This window comes from Cetorhinus maximus, chromosome 8, assembly GCF_964194155.1.
Source record: "Cetorhinus maximus chromosome 8, sCetMax3.hap1.1, whole genome shotgun sequence".
Lineage (NCBI taxonomy): Eukaryota > Metazoa > Chordata > Chondrichthyes > Lamniformes > Cetorhinidae > Cetorhinus > Cetorhinus maximus.
The window spans coordinates 24,915,157-24,939,282 of NC_135886.1; the positions used below are offsets into that span (position 1 = coordinate 24,915,157).

Genomic DNA, 24,126 nt, shown 5'->3' on the forward strand with positions numbered 1-24,126 from the left:
TCTCACTGAGCACTTTGTCTCTGTCTTCACTAAAGAGAGGGATGATGCAGACATCTGGTTAAAGAGGAGTGTGAAATACTCGATACATTAAGCATAGTGAGAGAGGAAGTCCTGGAGGGACTGGCATCCTTGAAGGTGGATAAATCACCAGGGCCAGATGGATTGTATCCCAGGCTGTTGAAAGGAGCCAGGGAGGAAATAGCAGATGCTCTGAGGATCATTTTCCAATCCTCTCTGGGTACAGGCGAGGTCCCAGACGATTGGAGGTCTGCGAATGTTGTACAGTTATTTAAAAAGAGTGTGAGGGATAGGCCAGAAAATTATAGGCCGGTCAGTCTGACTTTGATGGTGGGCAAATTATTGGTAACAATTCTGAGAGACAGGATAAACCATCACTTAGAAAGGCACAGGTTGATCAGGGATAGTCAGCACGGTTTTGTTAGGGGAAGATGGTGTCTTACTAACTTAATAGAATTTTCTGAAGAAATGACAAGGAGGATTGATGAGGGTAGTGTAGTAGATGTTGTCTACATGGACTTTAGTAAGGTATTTGACAAGGTTCCACATGGCACACTGTTCAGGAAAGTAAGATCTCATGGGATACAGGGGAAGGTGGCAGGTTGGATCCAAAATTGGCTCAATGACAGGAAACTAAGGGTGATGGTTGATGGATGCTTTTGCGAATGGAAAGCATTTTCCAGTGGTGTTCCACAAGCTCAATGTTGGGGTCCTTGCTGTTTGCTGTATATATTAATGATTTAGACTTAAATATGGGAGGCATGATTGGGAAATTTGCAGATGACACAAAAATTGGCCATGTAGTTGATAGAAAAGAGGATAGCTGTCGACCCCAGAGTGATATCAATGGTTTGGTTGAGTAGGTGGAGAAGTGGCAAATGGAATTCAATCGGGAAAAGTGTGAGGGCAAACAAAGCAAGGGGATACTCAATAAACGGGAATTTATCGAATGGACTGAGGAAGTGAAGACCTTGGAGTGCATGTCCACAGGTCCTTGAAGGTGACAGGGCAGGTGGACAATGCGGTCAAGAAAGCATATGAAATGCTTTCCTTTACTGGACGAGGTATTGAGTACAAAAGTAGGGATGTAATGATGGAACTGTATAAAATGCTGGTTAGGCTGCAGTTGGAATTTTGTGTGCAGTCCTGGGGAAGAATTTTCGGGCAGGTGTGCCACCGATTGGCGCCCTCAATTGGGGTCGTGCCGTCATTTTACGTGGGCAAGCCAATTAAGGCCCGCACAGCGTGACGTCTGCCAGGAAGTGCGAGCGGTGGGGGGGGGGATTCCCTCAGCTGAGAGTGCGCTCTTTCACGCATGCACGCAAAAGAGTACACAAATCTCCCTGAGGCAAAGTGCTGCCTCAGGGAGATCGCCTCCAAATGTAAAAATGGTAAAGGTGCACAAACAAAATTTCCCTAACATGTCCCCTCATCTGACACTGTCACATGAGTTGGGACATATCCATCATTTCAAATCAAACATTTATTACATTTTTAAAAACCCTCATGAAACCTCATCCCACCCGTGGATGGGGTTTCATGCTTTTTCTGAAGCCCGCCAGGGCTCCCGGCCTGCCCGCCAACCTTAAGGTTGAATGGGCAGGTCCATTCAATAGTTGAATTAGTTTTTAAATGGCCTCAATAGGCCGTTGACAGGTCGGCGGCCGCACAGCTGATTCGGCTGCGCCCCCGCCGACCTGAAAATGGAAATGACGCAGGGTGACGTCGGGAGTTCTGCCCCCATGCTCACCGACTTAAAGATTCTGGCCCTGGTTACTACATTACAGGAAGGACATAATTGCTCTGGAGAGGGTGCAGAGGAGATTTACACGAATGTTGCCAGGGCTGGAAAATTGCAGCTATAAGGAGAGATTGGATAGGCTAGGATTGCTTTCCTTAGAACAGAGGAGGCTAAGGGGTGACATAATTGAGGTGTACAAAATTATGAGGGGGCTAGATATGGTAGACAGGAAAGACTCATTTCCCCTAGCTAAGGGGTCAATTACCAGTGGCATAGATTTAAGGTAATTGATAGAAGGATTAGACCGGACATGAGGAAAAACTTTTTCACCCAGGGAGTGGTGGGCATCTGGAATTCACTGCCTAAGTTGATAGTTGAGGCTGAAATGCTCAACTCATTTATAAGGTACCTGGATCTGCATCTGAAGTGCTGTAAGCTGCAAAGCTACAGATCAGGTGCTGGAAAAGTGGGATTAAAATGAGCAGTTAGTTTCTTTTTCCTCTTCTTGGCCGACACAGACAGGATGGGCTGAATGGCCTTTTTCTGCACCGTAACTTTTCTATGGTTCTATCACAGAATCTTTACAGTGCAGGAGGAGGCCATTCAGCCCATCGAGTCTACACTGGCTCTCTGAAAGAGCATTCCACCTACTCCCACTCCCCTGCCTTATCCCCTTAACCTTGCACCCTCTTTCGTTTCAGATAGCAATCCAATTCCTTCTTGAATACCTTGATTGAACCTGCCTCCACTATCCTTTCAGGAAGTTTGTTCCTGACTCCAGCCACTCTCTGGGTGAAAAAAAAATCCTCACATCGCTATTACTCCTTTTGCCAATTATTTTGACTCTGTGCCCTCTAGTTCTTGATGCTTTCCTTGAGTGGGAACTGTTTCTCACCATTTACCTTGTACCATTACCATTTCCATCAGGATCTTGAATACCTTTATCAAGTCTCCTCTCAGCCTTCTTTTCTCCAAGGAAAACAGCCCCAGCCACTCATATTTATCCTCATGGCTACAGTCCTTTATCCCTGGAATCATTCTTGTGAATCTCTATACTCTCTCCAATGTCTTTACATCCTTCCTCAAGTATGGAGCCCAGAACTGGACACAGTGTGTCAGATGAGGCTTAACTAGTGTTCAACATGACCTCCTTACTCTTGTATTCAATGCCTCTATTAATAAAGCCTAGGGTACTAGATGCTTTATGAACTGCTCTCTCAACATGCCCTGCCATCTTCAATGGCTTATGTAAATATACACCAAGTTCCCTCTGTTCCTGCACCTCCTTAAGAGGCTCTCCCTTTATTTTTTACTGTCTTTTCATATTCTTCCTGCCAAAATGAATCACCTCACACTTCTCTGCATTGAACTTCATCTGTCACTTGTCCGCCCAATCCACCAACATGTCTATGTCCTCCTGAAGTTCAAGTCTGTCCTCATTACAGTTCACAATGTTTCCAATCTTGTATCATCTGCAAATTTTGAAATTATGCCCTGAACATCATTAATATATGTCAGGAAGAGAAAGGGTCTCAACACTGACCCCTGTGGAACTCCACTACAAACAAATCACTGTATCAAAATACAAGCCCTCAAATGTTTTTCTGGTCTTTGAGAAACAGAAAAAGAAACAATTCCACCAAACTATGTGACTTAAGCTACAAACTTAAGAATCTGTTCATTAAAAGTTAAAAGTAAGCAATAGCAACAAGTTGATACAGTAGATTTCAGAACTGTTCATTTATCTATCTCCTCAAACACCAAAATCATAAAAATGCAACTGTTAACCAACTCCCTAATATTAATCCTAGGCCAGCATCTTAATATATCCTGCATGGTGTTTTTTTTTGTCTAATAATTGTGAAATCTCTAATCTCTTTCTGAATTGATTAAGAAGAATGAAAGGGCTTGGAGCACACAGCATGAGACATATCTATTATGCCACTTGAGGCACAAGACTGGGAAATAGGGCCTGTAAAGTGTCTTCCATAGTTGAACAATGCTTTACCAATGTACGTGTTTATCTGAATTGCACTCAGATGCCAGGTCAAATTCATTTGCACATTTTATCAATCCCTTCAGCTTAAATTGATTGTTTTAAGAGCAGTTAATGTTAAGTGGCTTCTATTTGTTTTTCAATAAAATTGTCTCTGTGTGCGAATAATTCTGTTCTTCCAAAGTGAGCATGAAAGGCCATGGATATCATCCAGTGATTAAATTTATATTCATCTCAACTGCCTCTTATAGTAAACAAAGCTTAAGGTGACCAATCACTTCTCAAGCATATAAATACTAAAAATATATAGATACTTTGGGCCAAAATTCCAGAGACTATCTCTGTACTCTCTGACAAGGACGGCAGAGGTGTTGCAGAGAAGCCGAAGACTGGGCTAGGACATGGCATCTCCCGGTCCCATCTTTCTCTGCCAGTTTCTGATATGAAAAATAAATTTCTGCCCATCTAAAATAGAGACATCAAGTTAAGACCCTGAAGCTTTGATCACTTGAGTCCAGATTTAATTCTAGCAGGACCTCATGCTGCACAGAATGTAAAATTGTCAAGATTCAATTTCTGTTGGTCTCACACTATTGTTATGCTTGTTACACATATTTTGGTGTTGTTTGCAGCATCATCTAAGCAATTCTGAGCATTAAAAATTATCTTCAAGAAATGCTGAATTAACACCCCTGGTGAGTTTAACCTAACTCATCCAATGGAAACTGGATGGGTGGGTAGTTAAAATCACACAGGTCACTTAACTGCCATAGAATGGTTGGGAGCTAATCTGCCACCATTTCTACTTGCTCACCTGAGCTGATGCAATGACACCCGCCCAAAACCGATGAAAAGATTTAAAAACAAGGATGAGAACTTTAAAACTGAAGTGTTGCTCAACAGGCAGTTACTGCTAATTTTATTCTCCTAAATGAGAATAGCATAAATATGGGTTTAATAGAACTTTAAATAAAAAAAGACAATAAAGCAACTAATCATCTTTATCCATGGAAAGTCAAAATGTTGAGTTTTTAAATTCTCAAGCTGCTTTTGCACCCTAAAATCCATTGAGAATTGTGCACATGCATTTATCAGGCTACAAAAAGATTATATAATGTTTATGTTACTGAACTGGTAGATCTGGAAAATAATCCAGCAAATAGAAGTTCAAATCTCTATAACCTCTATGGAAGTGGAAACTGAATAAATAGAATCTGAATACAACCCAGCGTCAGTAAATGTGACCATGAAGCTGTTGGTTTGTTAAAAAAAACTCAACAGGTTCACTAATGGCCTCTAGGGAAAGAAGCTAAAAGCTAAAAGGGTCATGAAGATTCGAAACATTAACTGATTTCTTCTCCACCGATGCTGCCAGACCTGCTGAGTTTTTCCAGGTAATTCTGTTTTTGTCTAGGGAAAGAATCTTGCTGTCCTTATCCATTCTGGCCAATTTGTCACTCCAGTGACTCACAAAGACTTCCGAAGGCATTTCCAAACTATTCAGTTGTATAGGAATATGCAATAAATACTGGCCTTGCAAGTGTCACCCCACATTCCGAGGCTGAATTTTACAAATGTTAGTTTCTTTCCTGTCCCAATCACACACACACTGTTCAAGATGGCAGGGTCATTGGTGAATGAACTATTGCCTAAGCAACTTGACCACAGTCAGGATGAATTTATTCAACCCTTGAGGAATTGGTTGCAGAAAAATGAATCTAGTGGGAAAGGAGGTGGTAGAATTTCTTTTTAGGAAAAGTCAGAACAGACACTTCAGTCAGTCAGTCAGTCACTTAGAAATGCTGCAAGCCTTCCCTCATGGATGGAAGATAATGTAGGCATTGAGTAACTGTGAGCAACTCATAAGAAGAAAAATCTGCTAACCAACTAGATTCACAAGCTTCAGACACTGGGCTGAATAACACTGACAAACCTGCTGCTAATTACAGATCAGTAATGGACTAGACCCGATAATTTTAGTTAAATAATGCTAGAATCTACTCCTACATATTAAATGACACAACTAATATAATTAGTGTCACCCACATGATCCCAGGTGATAAAAAGCAAATTGTTTCCAGTTAAATGATGTCATTGTACATGCAAAATACAGCTCATTAATTACAACTGAACTCCTTGTTATTTCCAGACTAAATACAAAGCAAACAAAAACCTCACTTGTGAGGTAGCTGTTAAAAATCGTTCTCATTTAGTAACAATTAAAATAATGAAAACATCCAAATCCAGGGCTTTAGTTATTTAACAATTTAAATACTAATAGTTCATTGTTTCCAATATATTGTCTGCAAAATGCTGTTAGTGTTCTAACTTTAGCATTATGTGCAACATGTGAGGCAAATAAAATTTGTGTTTGAATGTATTAAAGTTCATCACAATCCAACATTGAATGAAAAGGAATAATGATGATTTCAATAAATTTAGCTACACTAATGAAAGAGTTTTCTGGAATTATGTTGTATTTTCTGAGTTTTTAAGCAATTTTATAGAGTAATATTAAACTCGTAAAGACATTAATAATTAGAACATTGTATGCAACAGCCCAGCCTCTAACAGACTCAATCTTCAGTTTTCTAACTAAATCAGTCAACCTGAAACTTCTTGTCTAAATTATAAATTGCAAAAGCAGCTCCAAGGAACAGGTGCACAAACACAGGCCGACAAGGGCAGTGTCAAGGCTCAGGTGGGCAGAAAAGAATGCTGAGAAGCATAGAAGAACTAGTATGTTCCAATCCATATATTGTTTAACTTGCTGTAATGGTATGGATATATCACATAACCATAAGATTTTCTGAATGGGTTGAAAGAGAAGGATTTGTTTTTTTTTGAACTACCCATCAGATAGAAATGCCACAAAGTACTGGAGGGAGGCCAAGGGGAAGAACCTTTATAAAGCCTCGAACGTACTCTACTTTTTACAAAGAACTCGACAGAAACAGTCAGGAATGAGAAGAGCTTATTCACTCTATCCAGCTGATCTATTCTTAAAATACCTTTTTTCAAAACAATTTTCAATAGAAAATATGTTCTATTCCAGTACCGTTGTTTAGGGGCAGAATTCTAAAATTAATTTGAAGAAGTAACTGCCTGTGAACTTTTCGAATTTTGTTCACATTCACTGCAGGTTTATGCAATGTGGTCTCACACCACTTGTCAAAATACAACACTCTGTCAGTAAAACTATCCCAGAGTGCAGTCACCCTACAGATTCTGGATCATTGTAACATAAAAATACAATTGTCATATAAAAATACAATTGTAATAATGCAGAAAGGTTGCACAAGTCAGCACAATGGGACGGAACTCTCCCATCCGGGACTAAGTCCTGTGACGGGGGTAGGGATGTGGAGTGTTTCACACTGCGGAAACCGTCAGAAAATCCCGCGGGATCTTCCAGCCCCGACATAATTAATTATGCATCCGGGAGTTTTGCGCCATCTCCTGTGGTGGGCTGGGCTTGATGGCACATGCCCCACCGTCATATCCAGGTGCCATATTTAAAAAGCGCCCAGACATCCTCGCTGTCAAACAAAAAACAGAGATGTCTACAAAGTCATCCACTGGCCCTGCTCCGAAATTTCTGCACGTCCTCCTGGACCATTTTGAGGTGCGCAGGAATGTACTCTACCCACCTGATGGAAGGAGGAGGCCAAGCAGGGATACCAGCATTGCATGGGCGCAGGTGGCCAATGCCATCAGTGCCCAGGCAGTGCACAAGAGGTCGGCAACACAGTGCTGGAAGAGGATGAACGACCTTATTCGCTCAGCCAGGGTAAGTCTCATCAGATGGTGGCATAGACCACAAAGACTCCAATATGTCAGGGTCCAAGGCCCAGTGGTAACAACATGTCCTGCCTCACAGCCCGACTTCAGTACATCCACACTGCAGTACAGTGCCTCCTTCACCCTTCAGCAGACAGGGAAGGGGGTTGGGGATGGGGGAAGGTGGGGAACCGGCTTAGACACAGAGGGAACCAGCAACCTCTGCAAACCACATGTTTGCCTGAGCCTTCCCCTTGCAAGTGGATGTGCTCAGCGCCCTGGAGGGAACTGGTCCACAGCCCTTCTGTCCAATTTGCACAAGTGATGACCTGCTCCAAAAGTGGGCTATCTTACAAGGGGAGATATGGTAAATGAATCAATTTCCACTGCTCCAATCCATGCAACATGAAATCCCCCTCAAACATGCTGTTCTCTTTGAACAGGTAAAGATCCAACACACCTGAAGAGAGTGTGAGAAGACTGTGGGAGTGGGGTGGGGGGGCGGTGCCTATTTCTCTCTTTGACAGAGTTCAAGGAGATGGCATCGGAGCTCGCAGGAGTGGAGCGGAATTAAGGCTCACCCAGCGTAATACGTGACCGGTAGTGCACGGCGCTACCTGTGTGGGTGGGGGGAGGAGGGAGAGTCCGGGAAGCACTCTTTCGTGCATGCGCGCGAAAGAGCGCAATAATCTCCCTGAGGCACAGAGCTGCCTCAGGGAGATTGAATTGATGTTAAAATAATTGAATAAATAATTTTAAAATGTATTTAAACATGTCCCCTCATGTGACTGTGTCACATGAGTTGGGACATGTTTTTAAATTTGCAAAAATGTGTTTATTTATTTAATAAAAGCTTCAGAAAACCTCATCCCGCTCATGGATGGGGTTTCCTGAAAAACGCAAAGGCCGCTTGGGCTTTTCACCTGCCCGCCAACCTTAAGGTTGGATGGGCAGCACTACTAATGACAATAATTGCTTTCTTAATGGCCTTAATAGGCCATTTACATTTCGGCAGGTGCACAGCTGACTCCGGCACGTGCCTGCCTAACGAAATATCGCGATGGCGAGTGATGACATTGGGATACACGCCCGACATCATTGCGTGTCGGCATGTCGGACCCGCCCCCGCATGCCGACATAAAAATCCTGCCCGCAGTTTCTGCCGGAGATGTGCGCAGAACTGCACTCCATGCAGTGGCAACGCAAGAGGGGAACGGGACACCTCGACCTCCCTCCAAGTATTCCTTCTCCTCAAGGAGTCAGGCGGGGGCACTCGGGCACCCAAAGGGAGGAGGAACGGCAGCTGGACATCCCTGGATCATCCACTCAGGAATCTCAGAGGCTGTCTGCTCCCTCTGAGTCCCCTTTGCCTGACCCCTTCAACCTTGTCCTCTGTCACCGCAGAGGGAGCAGCTGGCCCATAGGACAGTGAAACAAAGCTAGGGCCCTCCAGGCCTTGGCTCTCCAGAGGACAACCACTGAAGTCATCAAAGGCAACAGAGCAAACAACTCCACAGACTGTCTCCACCTCTACTGTGGATGTCAGGGCAGCACCTAGAAGAAGTGGTAGGGCACAAAAAAATCAAGAAATTTTGATCACAAGTGGTTGCATGTGTGAACATAATATTGTCAATGATTAACCTACAAATATATTCACTTTCACTACATAATGTCCACTGTTTATCCTGCACCTATATAGAACAGACCACGGCTGCTGGCATTCTCAAATTGATTGAGTTTAGGTTATGGAAAGGATTCCAAGACACCAGCATCAACATAAGAATTACTGCAGGTAAGTTGCAGTCTCAACTTTTATTTTTTGGCCACAGTCCTTCACTGGGGTCAGGCGAAGTTCCATGTAGGTCAACAATGTAAAGGTCGCATTGTTGGTCAACATGTGCAGCTCGACTATTGTGAGGAAAGGAAATGGTAAATGGTAACATTAAGCAGAATTAGTATCAGCCATTTACTACTTCTGCAAGCTTCACAATGGAAAAAACAACTCATGCACATTACACCTGCAGTCAAAATTAGGGCTGGAATGTAAATGTAGCATGCATAAGGGCAAAGAGTATTCAGCAATGGTTCTCTGCTATTTTTCTTTGTTTCCATAATTAATTACAAGACTCTTTTAACCATTTCATTGTAATGCAGTCAGCATTGTCAACCTTCCAGGATTGTCCTGGAATCTTCAAAACTTGAAGGTTAATCTCCAGGACACTGTTGCGCGCAACAGCAGGAGAAAAATCATAGGGGACACTGTGTTTGTCGTTTCCATTTTCTTTGTCCACTTCTGCTTATTAGTTATAAAAGTATTGGAGTTAGGGAAAAGGATTATTGGGTAAGCAAGAATCATACAATTGAGTTATAAGTTTGGTTACTTTCCAGTTGGTGCGGGAAGATAGTGTGTCACGAGGATGGGCATCTAGAGTGACCAACATCGAGAGCATTAAAGCAGGGCAGTTGGAGATGAAGGTCTGGATTTTCACCGAGTCGGAATGAATTTGGAGCCCTTTGAAGATGGACGGGACAGGAATCCAGGATTCCCACACGCTATTCCCATTCCCAGCAGTTTTCATTGGCGCAGGTTAAAGATACGTGAGGCCAGTCTGCACGCAGCGTTCCCACACTGCAGTTTTAGTGGAGTCAGGCCCCTTCAGTAAGTACACATGGTTCACAGTCTCTCGGAGGAGGCATGAGCCATGGTGAGCCCCAGGATAAAGTTGGAATCCAAAAACTAAAAGTCACCCTGCTCATGGAATTCTTCTATTGACAGGCTTTGAAATACAAAAATAATGTCTTTCACTTTCAACATATCGATATTGTAGTTGGAAGTTTGATGTGTTTTTATGGCAGTGATTGATGATAGGGCTCTGTCCTGCAAAGGTAAGTTGACCATTACGTTAATCAGCATTGTGTAAGTGTTGAGATGAATTAGAACACTTTCCTCATTGGGAAAGTGCTTTTACGCATTCAAAACTGAAGGAAACACAGCTTGTGATCTCTGGTATAATAATCTGGAGTGATTTAAATATCCAAATTCTTTTTAAAATTGACCAAAAACCTTCATCAGCTTTCACTTAGAGAAGAAAAAGCTCCCACCTGCTTCTGGGCTGCTTTGATTGACAGAATCTGGTGTACCTTAGGGGAAAAAAATAGCATCTGTTTTTCAACTTCAATAGACTCCATTGTTCACATTTACAAGGTTTGTTATTACACCCAAGCCCATTATGAATGCCTGGTTGATTATCTAAAGCTTCTGAACCACTTATCTCAGCAGGGGTCTGTGTTGACATTTTGATTGACACCTTTAAGTTGTTATTAAAGGATTCTCTGTATTAATGTGGTATGTTAAAATAACAGATTGACCGCTGAGGGGTTTTAAATTTTTGAATGAGTTTTTCTCAGTATGAAGTGTGTTTGAGTGAAAACTCTATTAGATTATTAGAAATTTAATTCTTTCATCTCCATTTCAAAGAAATGGCTCTTGATGTCTGTTCACACTGGATACTGGGTAGTGGTTATGGAGGAAACATGGGGGTTCATGGAGGGAATGAGGGGGCATGGGTAAACTGAAGGGGGCATGGAGAATATGAAGGAGCATGCAGGTGGCATGGGGGTATGAGGGAACATGGAGGGGGGCATGGGGAATGTGAGGGGGCATGTGGGTTCATTGGGGTGTGAGGAGGGTGAGGGTTTGAGGGCCTGACATTTATCATTAAAATGGTGCAGGTGTCCCAATGAACAGAGGCAGGCATTCTAGCCTGCTGACCTCGCCACCCACCTATCTCTGTTGCCACCTTGAACTAGCCTCCAGAAGCAGCAGACCCAACTCCATCCCACAACCCCTGAACTACCACCCCCACCTCTCCAGGACATAAATATGGCGGGGGCAGGGGGGGGGGGGGGGGGGGGGGATCTTTTTAAAGAAGACGGATCTGCCAGGTCAAGAAGTTCCCCGACTTGACCTTCCCACCTCCTCCACAAAAATGTGGCCTGAAATGTCATGTCCAGGAATACACCTGGCCAGGGTTGACAATCCCAAAAGAAGTGGCTGTGAAAGGATAACCAGGATAAGGTGGAATCCCATGCTGTGCATCTTCCATAGACTCTTCTGACTCACTTATGTTTGGGTTTCTTCGAACCAGTTGAACATTTGCCATGTCTTATCGAAAATCAACTGCAATAATACATACACAAAAAGCAATGGTTTGAGAACAATTGGATTTATCATTTTCATTGGGAATACTTGGGGCAGAACGTTCTGCCTGTTGGGCGGGCTGGTCGGGAGCGGGAGCGGACAGGCGTGGAGCCGATCGCAGCCCGCGATTGGCTGCTCGCCGCCATTTTATGTGGGCGGGCCAATTAAGGCCCACCCAGTGTGATGCATGGCCGGTAGCGCTCAGTGCTAGCTGTGCAGGCGGGGGGAGGAGGGAGAGCTGGGGCCTGCGCTAGTGCAGAAATCTCCCCGAGGCATGGAGCTGTCTCAGGGAGATTAAGTTCACATTGAAAGTTTGAAATAAAGATAAAAATTATTTATACATGTCCCCTCATGTGACAGTGTCACATGAGCTGTGACATGTTTATGAATTGTGAGAAAAATATTTATTTATTTAATAAAATCTTCAGGAAACCTCATCCTGCCTGTGGATGAGGTTTCCTGAAAAATGCAGAGGCCACTTGGGCTCTTCACCTGCCCGCCAACCTTAAGATTGGACGGGCAGCCCTGTTAATTATCTAAATTAGTTTCCTAACTTTGACAGTTCGGTGGGCACGCAACCACCTCTGGTGCGCGCCCGCCGAACGAAAGCTCTAAATGACGCACGGTAATGTCAGGACGTACGGCCAACGTCACCACGTGTCATTTTACGCGTTGGCATGCTGGGCCCGCCTTCGCGTGCCGACGTTAAAATTCTGGCCTTGGAATCATTGCCCCTGATTTCAACTCCCCCTACCCCTGGAGAAACTGAGCAGAAGGGGGCAGTTAAAATAAGACCAGGCACCTTGTTGAACAGGTTGCCTTCCCACTATGTTCCAATCTCAACTTGCTGTCTTGAGTGGGACCACTGCAGGAAGGAAGCATATGCAGATTGGGGCCAATGACGTCACTGGGACCTAATCTGCAATTTTAGTTGAAGGCCTGAGTGACAAAGCAGTGATGGCTTCCAATCAGGCCAACCCTCTCAGGAGCTGGATCGTACCTAGAATAGGCTGCATAAAAACTGAGGTCATGTGAATTTGGCTGATTTGTCCAAAAAGACTTTCCCTCTATTATAGCTTATAACAAAACGAAACATAGAAACTACCTGAGAACAAATGGGCCTCATGATCCAAGATCCCTCAGAGATCCTAAAATATATATTTATGGATGGGAAGTTCCATAAGCTTCATAAAAATAATATGGACTTACATTTTTTATATGATTTTTGCTTTGGCACAAGGTTTAGTGAATTCAATTTAATTTAAAATGTGGAACAAAGCTGCTTTCATGTAACAAAGTGTCATTTTGGCATTTAAAAGTGTATAATGCTCAGGGAATACAAAAACTATCTGGAAAAGTTAGTCCATTAGCAAGCTTCCTGACTGGCTCTCCCCAAGGCCAACTTTGAGTCTCATAAATAACATCAGCAGTAAGCTCTTTCAACATCTTAATTCACTTCTTTCTCAGCAGCACTGATGTAACTGTGCTCCTTTATTACATCCATCCAAAGGATCCAATTCCTTTATTCAACAATACTGGCAATACTGGAAGCCCAACAACATAAAAAGGAGACAAAGAACTGCTCACTTCAAATTAAACAACTGGCAACTTTGCAGCATTGATAATCAGCTCTCCACAAAACCTGGAGCAACTGGGATAGAAATTGGGATATGTCGCAACTGCTTTTTGGATGTAAGATGGGCACCAAGAACACTATCTTAGCAGTGTCATGGTCTGCACCCAATCTGTGCATATGTTGATCCCACTGCCAAATTAGGGGCTGTAATCAAAACGGGTATTAGACTGGCCATGAACATGTAACCCAGGAGCCTCCAACCTGTTAAAGGACCCCTCCAGAAATACTGTCAGCTCATGAGCTCTACAGGCTCAAGGTTCTTCAGCAGCCCCCATGGCAGCCAACCAAAGGCAAGTTTTTGAAATTTTCTGTTATCAAAAAAAAATCTATGAAGGCAGGAGGACCAAGAGTGTTCACCATTACTCTATAAAGGATGCAATCGCTCAATCCCTTTCCAGGATTCCCAATTCCTACCACTGCCCTCCACCCCATGCCCCCCACCCCAAACGCTTCTCCCAGCCCTCGTGAGACTTAGCTGAGGGCCAGTGCTGGCATTCACGCCAACATATAGATGAGGCCCAAGAACCAATTTCCATCAATCTTCAGGCCTCTTGCTTATGCACACACTGTCTCTGCAGCGTCAAGTCTCAACCTGGATTATAATTTATCTCATTGTGTCCAACTGTTTTATGCTGTTAATGCCTTGCATGTGTAACTTCTATTCAAAATGGGGCATTGGCATCACCTGCATGTGTAGAATAACATTTTTAGAAGTTTGGCAGGACACAATCAACAATTTATTTAAAAAGCCTTCATTACAATTAACTGCCCAAAATAAACTGAAACCAAATTGAATACAGAGCACATTTTCTGACATTTATTCTGGTCATGAACTTATTCAAGAAAATCCTCTGAATTCACAAAGTGGACAGTCTGATGGTCATTCTGCCCATGTATGCAAAACATGGATCCTTTTCATAGGAATATGTGAACAAGGATAGGCCATTCAGCCCCTTGAACCTGTCCTAACTGAATTGCATCATGGTTTATTTGCCCACTTAAGTTCCATATCCTGTAATACCTTGATCTAACAATCTCCACCTTAAAAGCTCCAGTTGTCTCAGCATTACAGCTTTTTTGTGGGAAGGAATTCCAGAATTCTACTACCCTTTGTGCGAAGCACAGCAATTCATGCTATAATTCAATACTAAAGCATTAAATGGAATGAGTTTGGATAATCTTTTCTTTTAATTCCACCTACAGCCCATCTCTCATGAAAGCAGAAATGTATGTTTGGATATAGTTCTAGAGCTGCTGGCAGCTCACCAGTGAGTATTCTTCATGTTTACCCAAGACAGTGAATGCCAAAGGATTATTTGATTGTGTAAACAGCACAGGAGCCCAATCATGTGCTTAATGCCCACTTTTCAACAAGAGTGGCAGAATAGCAACAAGAATTTGAACCCTGAAATATGCTTTTTCCCTTAATCCATGGACATGAAGGCTAATTCTGGTGTACACTGATGCTTCAGGCAAAACCAGAAGAGCGAAGATGGCGAAGAACAACAACAGCATGGGCAGAATTTTGCCCTCGGTGGGAGGGCTCGGCGGAGGCAGTTGGGAAGCCGACCACCGCCAGCGATTGGGACCGGACCACGATTTCATGCTGGCGAGCCAATTAAGGCCTGCCCCGCGTGAAACGCGAGTGGCAGTGCTCAGCGCTGCCTGTGTGGGGGGTGGGGGGTGGGGGGGTGGGTGGAGGAGGGCGAACAGGCCGAGCGTGAATCTCCCTGAGGCACAAGAGGATAATGAAAAAAATAAAAATGTAATAAAACATGTCTCCTCATCTGACCGAGTCACATGAGCAGGGACATGTTATCAATTAAATTTTAAAACTTCTATTTTATTTGCTTTTGGAAACCTCATCCCGCCTGTGGATGAGGTTTTCAAAAAAATGCAAAGGCCGTTTGGCCTTTTCGCCAGCCAGCCAACCTAAGTTAATTGATTATTTAATGGCCTTAACGGGCCTGTTAATTGGCAGCGGGTGCACTGCCAACACTGGCATGCGCCCGCTGACCAAACTATTGCGCGACTGTGTTGACGTTGGCAGACTCGGCTAATGTCAATGGGCGTCATTTCATGATTGAGCAGGTTGGACGCGTGCCCACTCACCAAGCAAAAATTTCTGCCCCATATTGATATAGCACCCTTAACATAATGAAACATCCGAAGGCACTTACGGGAGCATTACAAAACAAAGAATGACACCAAGCCACATAATGAGATGTAAGGTCAGATGACCAAAACCTGGCCATAGAGATAGGTTTTATGATGTGTCTTAAAGGAGGAAAGTGAAGGAGAGAGGCAGAGAGGTGTAGAGAGGATATACCAGAGTTACGGCCTAGGTAACTGAAGGCACGGAAAATGAGAAAATGTCTTGATCTAGATAAGTCAATTCACCAGACAGTGCACTAACTTACTGGCTATCAAGGGAGGTTTCATCTGCTTAGCTTTTAGCAAGATTAAACATGTTCCCTAATGATTTTCTTGACTTGGACTAACAAAAATAACAAACAAGCTGCCTGTACTAGTTTAGAGAGATTGAATTACAGAAGAATCTAAGATTGTTGGAAGCAGGACTGCAACGCATAGGTTTTCTCTGTTCTGGAGGAATTTTATTGTTGCTTTTTAGTCTGAAATTTTCTTCACAGTGATCCAAATCACCTGAGGAATGCAGATCTGAAGCTTTCCTGACTGAAAGTTGTCACTGCAGTACTGAGAAACTTAGCAAAGCAAATCTCCTCATTGGAAAGGATATTGGGTTGGGGAAAAGAGAGAAGATGTCTATATGGTAGATCAAAGTAAGAAAGTACCACTCCACTGGAATTGGTGCAAAATGTTTTGAGCTTATTGCCATTTAAATTTCACAAAATGCAACTGAGAAATCAAAGTGAAAAGGCAAAAATGATGGAGCTGGTAGCTCTTTTGTCATTCTTGTTTTAGGAAGAGGGCAGTATGGAAGTAATAAAGCAGCAGCTTTTTGATGGTGATTTGAATGCTCTTTGGCAAAGAAATTAGTCTTCATTGCCCATGATATTGGCAGAGGCAGCTTTGCAGGCACCTAATAAGTGTAGGTAAATAAGAGGCCTTAATGCTTGTTTCAGGATCCTCTTGCCAAAATTGAGTGCATGTGCCAAGCCTGTTTCACATAGAACTCTTCAGCGGCCTTTGTGACTATCACCAGCACCCTTCCCCTTCCAAAACATTCAATCGTCTTTCAAATACATCACTGCTGTGGGTCAGGAGTGCTTGTCCAACTCTGCAGCCCCCATGATAGGGCCTCCAATTTTTGTCACTTCATTCGCCCACATGCTCTCTTTGGTTCACTGCTAGCAAGGCAACAGTTTGATATCAATTTCCTCAAATGGGTGAGATGCCTGTGGAGGTGTGACAGGTATCAGCAGCCCAGCTAGATTACTGAAATGAGGTCCAAGTCCCAACTTTGGGCCTTCCAGTTGTTGTGCACAAAATGTCAGCACATCGGTGGTATGAACCCAAAATGGGCCATAAGCAATTTGCACCCCTTTATGTTTAATTGGGATGACTGAATTTCTGCACAACATAGTAAGCTTCTTCAGAAATAAAAGATCCAGAAGTGACGTTGGATAACCCACAGTGAATATTTCACAACTACATTCTCACAGGCTCTAGTTCAAATTCCTCTTGGCAATTTTCCTGAAAATGATCCAAGTTCCAAAAGGAATTTTGTGTTTTGCACAATAAACAGTTCTTCTACACTAACACTTTTTTAGTAAAATGAACAGGAGGTATTTCACCCAAACAAGTAGGTAATTTGATCTGAAAAATGAGACGTTAGATTCGCTTGTAAATTTTAATTAATGCTCTTTCTAAACTTCCAAAACTCAAAAGCAGCCTTCACTCCAGTTGTTTGTCTGAGATCTGGGATACATTTTTTTCACACAATAAGTGTGGTTTGGGTCTGGAATGCACTGCCTGGAAGTGTGGTGGAGGCAGGCTCATTCAAGAGGGCATTCAAGAGGGCATTAGATGATTATTTGAATAGAAACAATGTGCAGGGGTACGGGGAAAAGGCAGGGCAATGGCACTAGGTCATAATGCTTATTTGGAGAGCCAGTGCAGACATGATGGGCCGAATGGCCTCCCTCTGTGTCATTAAGATTCTGTGAAATAGGAATCTTCAAAAGGAAATTGCAAATAGACATGACTTCATTTACTTAGAAAATTATCATTGCTAACATGCCTTTCGCCATCCTATATAGTAATTTTCCCTGTATGTGTACTGGGCATTGTGCTGGAACAGGGGGAAGAAATCGCAACATAAAAAAAAAACTTTACAAAAAATACAGCAGTGTACAAGTGTGAAGTATGACTGTGAGTAGCACTCATTTTTTTCCCCAATGCCTTACTGACTAATTAAGCCAATTGAGGGCTGTTTCGTTCTGTGTTCTTCATTAAATCTCTACATATTAGTCACATAGCTCAATTATATTAGCACCTTGTACTCCATTAGCCACAACACTGTGTCAGGTTTGATTCAGTGACAGCATTCTGCCGAGTCGGAAGATAATGAGTTCAAGCTACACTCCTGAAAGCTAGGCTGATACATCAGTACTGTACCTTTCATTTGGAATGAGACTTCAAACTTAGGCTCTTTCGGGTGAATGTAAAGATCTCCTGCTCTGACTCAGTCACTATCACTAAATAATAATAATGCTATCACTAAGACAAATCATATCTGTTCATTATTTCATTGCTGTTTGTGGGATCTCGCTATATACATGTTGGCTCATACATTTCCCCAGATAAACAACAGTGACTAATACTTCAAAAGTTCTTATTTGGCTTTGTCAAGTGCTTTGTAATATCCTGAGTTTGTGAAAGGTACTATATCAATGCATGTTATTTCTGCCTTCACCATCATTTCTGAAAATAATTAGTGAACCCATTCATAAAAAATTAAAAAATATATGTTGGATAATTGAGTGTTAAAGTATAAATACAGTTTAAGGTTTTCTTTTTTTTTGTCATCCTCTTTCCATAAATCAATTCCTAGGGTGGAATCGTCCCAAAAATCAACAAAATCCGGTATTGGATGGGGAAAGCAGCGTTTGACCCACCGATGGCAATATCTTTATCCTATAGCTTTATCCATTGTATTGCATGGCACTTTGTTTCAAAAATGCAGATTCCCAGGTTTTGCATCGGATTCTGAATCGCCCGCCCCACCATAACCTCAGGCCTTCAGCAATCCCAGCGCCATATTTAAAGGGCGCCCCTGCACAGAGTTACCACTCTTCACAGGATCAAAAGCTGCTGGCAAGTCACGGCTGCCAAAGGGAGGAAATAATGCTGCCCCCAAATTTAGCAACACCTCCCTCGAGCAGCTACTGGACGCAGTGGAGGTCCGTCATGATGTCCTCTAACCTCACTCTGGCTGAAGACCAGCAAGCAAGGTCACCAATCCTACATGGGAGGCGGTGGCAGTGGTGGTCAGCGCCAATACCCTGCAAAAGAGGACAGTCACCCATTGCCGGAAGAGGATAAGTCACTCTTCTCATCACTCTCAACTCACACACTCACAAACCCATCACACATCCACAGGCATCTCACTCACTGCCAGTTCAAGGGACATCACCATTCACTCTCTCTCACACACACCTTCATCTGCCCTGCAAATCGTGTCTTCATCCTGTCCACGGCGCCACTCAGTACTCACATATGCCAGGCAACCTTCTCATCTAGCCTGGCAGGCATCCTGCTTATACTCCATCTGTACTCATGCAGGACAAGCTGGCACACAACAAAAGGGAGAGGTCACAGACTGATGAAGGAATGCCCGAAATCAAGGTCCTCACAGACTTTAAACATAGGGCCATCCAGCTGACCGGCGGTGATCTGGAAGCGGCCAAGGGGCTCCATGAGCCAGGTCCTCAGCTTCAGCCCCAAGGACACAACAGAAGAGGAAACCGCAGACAACGACACTGAAGATCCATCACAGCGCCCTCATGTTGAACATCCATCACAGCGCCCACACAGTGAAGATCCATCACAGCGCCCTCACAGTGAAGATCCATCACAGCGCCCTCACAGTGAAGATCCATCACAGCGCCCTCACAGTGAAGATCCATCACAGCGCCCTCACAGTGAAGATCCATCACAGCGCCCTCACAGTGAAGATCCATCACAGCGCCCTCACAGTGAAGATCCATCACAGCGCCCTCACAGTGAAGATCCATCACAGCGCCCTCACAGTGAAGATCCATCACAGCGCCCTCACAGTGAAGATCCATCACAGCGCCCTCACAGTGAAGATCCATCACAGCGCCCTCACAGTGAAGATCCATCACAGCGCCCTCACAGTGAAGATCCATCACAGCGCCCTCACAGTGAAGATCCATCACAGCGCTCATTCACACCCTCTGCCAGTGCAGAGACACACACCTTGGTGGGACCTAGCTCTAGAACAGCCTTGGGATCACAATCTGGTGAGCACATCGCACTGTCTGATCTAAAACAGGCAGAGGCAGGAACTTCCCAGTTTTCCAGCACTCAGAGGACTGCTGGAGGCCAGAGATCTGCTGAGTCGAGTCAGATGAGGGGCCTCTGGACTCAGTCATACTTCAGTTGCATGCCAACACTGGTAGGATGGCAGCTGCCATGGAGACCTTGGAGACCTTGGTACAGGACATTGGTCCTGCACTGCTGCAGAAGCTGCACTCCATCACTGAGGCATTTTCAGACATCCACCAGTGTCAATGCGAGAGAAGGCAGGGCATCTCAAGCTCACTCCAGCTGCTTCTTCCTCTCAAGGAGTCAGCCAGGGCTATAGGGCACCCACAGGGAGAAGGATCAGCAGGTGCAACCACGGGGCTATCCATCCAGGTGACTCCAGGAGTGTCTGGCCCATCCAAATCCCCTCTTCCTGTGAGCCTAGCAGCTCCAGCTCCACAGGCCGGGAAGGGTACCACTGCCACACAGCAGGACCCCACAAGTAGGCTGGGGCCCTCCAGAGGACACCTGCCAAGGTCATCACAGACAACAGGGCACAGCAGTCAGCAGGCCACCTCTACCTCCGCTGTGGATGTTAGGGGAGCACCAAGATGTGGCAGCAGGGTTAGAAGTCAAGAAGATTTAGTTGCACAATGTGGGCATGGATGTTAATCACTTGGAGTTAATGTTGACTGGCCTCACCAATGGCCTCATCGCCTGCATGTCACCTTCCAGAGCTTCATCACGCTCATCCTCCTCGACTCTCTCCTCATCGGAGGAGATGTGCAGCTCTTGCATCTCCTCATCATCCAGGTCTTCCCCACTTTGCATCGTCAGGTTGTGTAGTGCGCAGAAAGTCACTATGATGTGTGACATCCTCTGGGGAGGATGTGGGTACTGCAGTGCTCCACCAGATCTGTCCAAGCACCAGAACCTCATTTTCAGGATGCCAATGGTGTGCTCAACCAAACTCTGGGCTGCAGCATGAGTCGCATTGTACCTTCTTTCACCAGGAGTCTGAGGCCGCAGCATGGGCATCATCAGCTGCGTCCTTTGTGGGTAGTCCCTGTCCCTGAGGAGCCAACCCTGCATCCTGTGTGGTCTCTGGAAGATTTCAGGGACCTGAGACATGCTGAGGATGTACAAGTCATGGATGCTTCTGGGGTATCTTTCACACTCCTGCATGATCCGTTTGTTATGGCCGCAGACCAGCTGAACATTGAGAGAGTGGAAGCCTTTGCGGTTCACATACTGGACTGCCTGTTGCCAGGGAGATTTAACAGCCACATGGGTGCAATCAATGGCACCCTGCACCTGTGGGAATCCGGAAATCTCAGCAAATCCCAGCCTCTTGCTCCCTGGCTCGCCTGATCCCTGTCGAAATTGACAAAGATGTGTGCCTTGGCAAAACGGACATCCGTGACCTCCTGGATACATTTGTGGGTGGAGGCTTGTGAGATCCCACAAAGGTCCCAAGTGGAGCCTTGGAAGGAGCCTCTGCCATAGAAATTGAGCGCAGCGGTACTTTAACTGCCAATGGCAGTGGATGCCCGCCGACTCCCCATTGCACCAAATCCTGCAGGAGATGTCATATATGCGTGACCAGTACCCTTGACATGCGCAGGCATCAGTGACACTGGTTTTTGCAGGTAGCACATGCGCCATTTGTACCCTGGTTCTAGCGATGCACCTATGAACGATGGCTCTGTGGTGTTCAACCTCTGTGCAGAGGAGGCCAAGCTATTCCTTGGTCTTCAGGGTTCTGCTCCTCCCTTTGGCGAACCAGGAGCCTCCATCGCATTCTTCTCCTTCTTCTCTCCTGCCTATAAGCAATGTGGCAGACAGCGAGATTATCAGGCTCCATGTTCCTGATGGTCTCCTCATGCAGTATCAAAGAGAGATGCAAGAGTTAGCAATTGTCTCCTAAGGACCACTCTTGGTCAAGTCATCGCCTGCGGCTGCCTCTCAAGGCCCCTTTATGCATGCTGGAGAGTCCAGACCAGCACATGGATGCCCAGTGTTTAGTACACATGATGGCCCACCATGTCCACACCCAGCACCGTCCCACACCACATGACCAAGTGGCAGCAGCTTCAGCCTGAATTCTCATCTCAGGCGCAGGCATTTTCCTAGCCTGGATTCCAAGACTTCGTGGTTTACCTGTACCATGAGGGTGACTTTTCAATGTTAACTGAAATACAATGCAAGGCATTAGGAGCGCACCCCTCTGTCGATGGCCACCTTTCCCACTTGGATCCTCAGGCTTGTCCAGTCATGCAATGGTCCTGCAGCACCCATAGCACTCATTCATGTTTGATGTGTGCTGGTGAACAGCAGAGGAGCAATCATTGATACTGTGAGGAATTAGTGCTGCTTGAGTGGGTACAATTGCTTGACTAGGTTGACTCCAAGCATGTCAATTAAGTTCAAGCTAAACGCTCTCAGCTGCAGTGGAGTGCTCATCTTTGACATTAGTCATTAGCCTGGCCATTTCCGTCCCCCACCAACACCCATCTCCCCCCAACCCACACAGCACCCCGCACATGTTTTTGCTCAAACTTCAGTCAGTGCTGCCATGGTGCCCCCAGCACTGTTGCCCTGGCCCCGAGATTCCTGTCTCCCCCTTCCCCCCCCTTGCACGGTTGCCCTTGCCCCGAGATTGCCTTTTCCCCCTTCTCCCTGGCACTGTCGCCCTCACGCCGGCATCACAAGCCAGTCAGGAAGAAGCTGCTGTGGTGACTTGCTTGTACCCCCCACCACTGAACCCGTGGAGCCACTGGGATCATCGCGAGTGCTGCGTAAAGTTGTGTGCGCTCACTTCCGAGATCCCCTCGAAGTTGAAGTCGCCAGGTGTATGCCTTTTAAAGGCAGTTGTAAATCACACCGACGTGGGATTTAAATTTGACGTGGGGGGGCTGATTCCAGAGTGCGGCCACAATAGTGAGATGCAAATTTATTAAAATTTAGTTCCCAACATTTGATGGCGGGAAATGTGGCCTTTCATTGATGGGGGAAGGGGACAATCACATCCTGGATTTGCATCGTCAGGAAACGCGACTAGAGCCTTCTCACGAGACTCTCCGATCTCGCCACCGAACATGGAGGTCCCGATCTGGCACGGAAAATCCCGGCCTTGTTTATTCACCTATTTATCTCTCTTATGTTGTAGGTTCCTAAAATACCATGTGTCTGAACTTACTTGTTCTTTTTCCTGTCTCTCTTTCTATATACCTGCCTGTCACACAGTTACTGCATTTTATTCTTTCTTCTCGAGTCTTTTAATACTTTGAATTTGCTTTGCTTCTAACTTTCTTTTTAATCTTTCCTGCCTCTGTGTATTTTCTTGTAAATCGCTTCTAATTTGCCATCCAACTTTACTCTTAATATCCAATTTCTCAGCTTTGGATTCAAGGCTGCGCTCACAGGATGGGGAGAAATGGATTGGATTGGAATGAGATTAGTCTGGAGTGACTATGTAATCATGCAGCTCACATAACAAATCATTCCACTTGTGATATGAGTTGCAGTAATCTCTGGGAAAGAGAAAATTCTGCATACAGAAAGCAACAGGGAAGGATGACATTAAAATATAATTGGAAAAAAAAAATGAACAAACTCAGGTAAACTGAGGAGAGGGAAAATATCCAACAATACCTCTTTACCAATTTAGCATGAAATTCCCGCATCCATATCCTGCATGATGTGGCAAATACTATTCTGAAAGATCTAGGACCATCCAATAGTTTTATATTTAAATTATGGCCAAAACGTAATAAAAAAGCCTACAAATTCCCCTGGAAATCCACCAGGTTTGGAACGAAGAAGCAGGAAATTGGGGAAGAATCCATTTCCACTAGTTCTCTGCCCCTTACTCCTTATACCAAGACTTTCTAGTAGATACATAGGGTGCTTCATCTACCTCATTGTTCCATCTTGGTGTTACTTTTGGGGGCATGCTTGGTGGCATCTCAGCCATTCCCCAGGAAACCATACCAACTACATCACTGATACTTCCAGTACAAAGTGCCACAGAGGCTGCAATTGAGCCCCACACTGCACTATGATGAATAGCTATTCAAGTATGGGGCAAAATTATATATGGCCATGTAAAAACACCAATGAACCATTCTAATCTTCAAAAAGGAGAGCCTTTTGTGTGCCACCTTCTCACTGTGACAGATAGGAAAATGCTCAGAAATCCTTCGGAGACCATGGAGTAAATTTTCTCATGCAAGGTGTTACACTTATGAGGTTGAAAAGATTATTATGTTTTGGAACTGTGT

The 24,126-nt window shown here is 44.6% G+C and overlaps 1 protein-coding gene across 2 annotated transcripts in view; it reads right to left on the reverse strand.

Annotated features, from left to right (window-relative positions):
• LOC144683255 (copine-8-like) overlaps positions 1–24,126 on the reverse strand; it is a 742,817-nt gene that overhangs the window by 527,053 nt on the left and 191,638 nt on the right. Inside the window, exon 7 of one of the 2 annotated variants that reach the window (XM_078546211.1) lies at positions 10,638–10,676. The exons of the other annotated variant lie outside the window; for it this stretch is intronic. Within the exon in view, the coding sequence (XP_078402337.1) occupies positions 10,638–10,676 (39 nt within the window). The remainder of the gene's footprint in view (positions 1–10,637; positions 10,677–24,126) is intronic. 2 annotated transcript variants of the gene reach the window in all.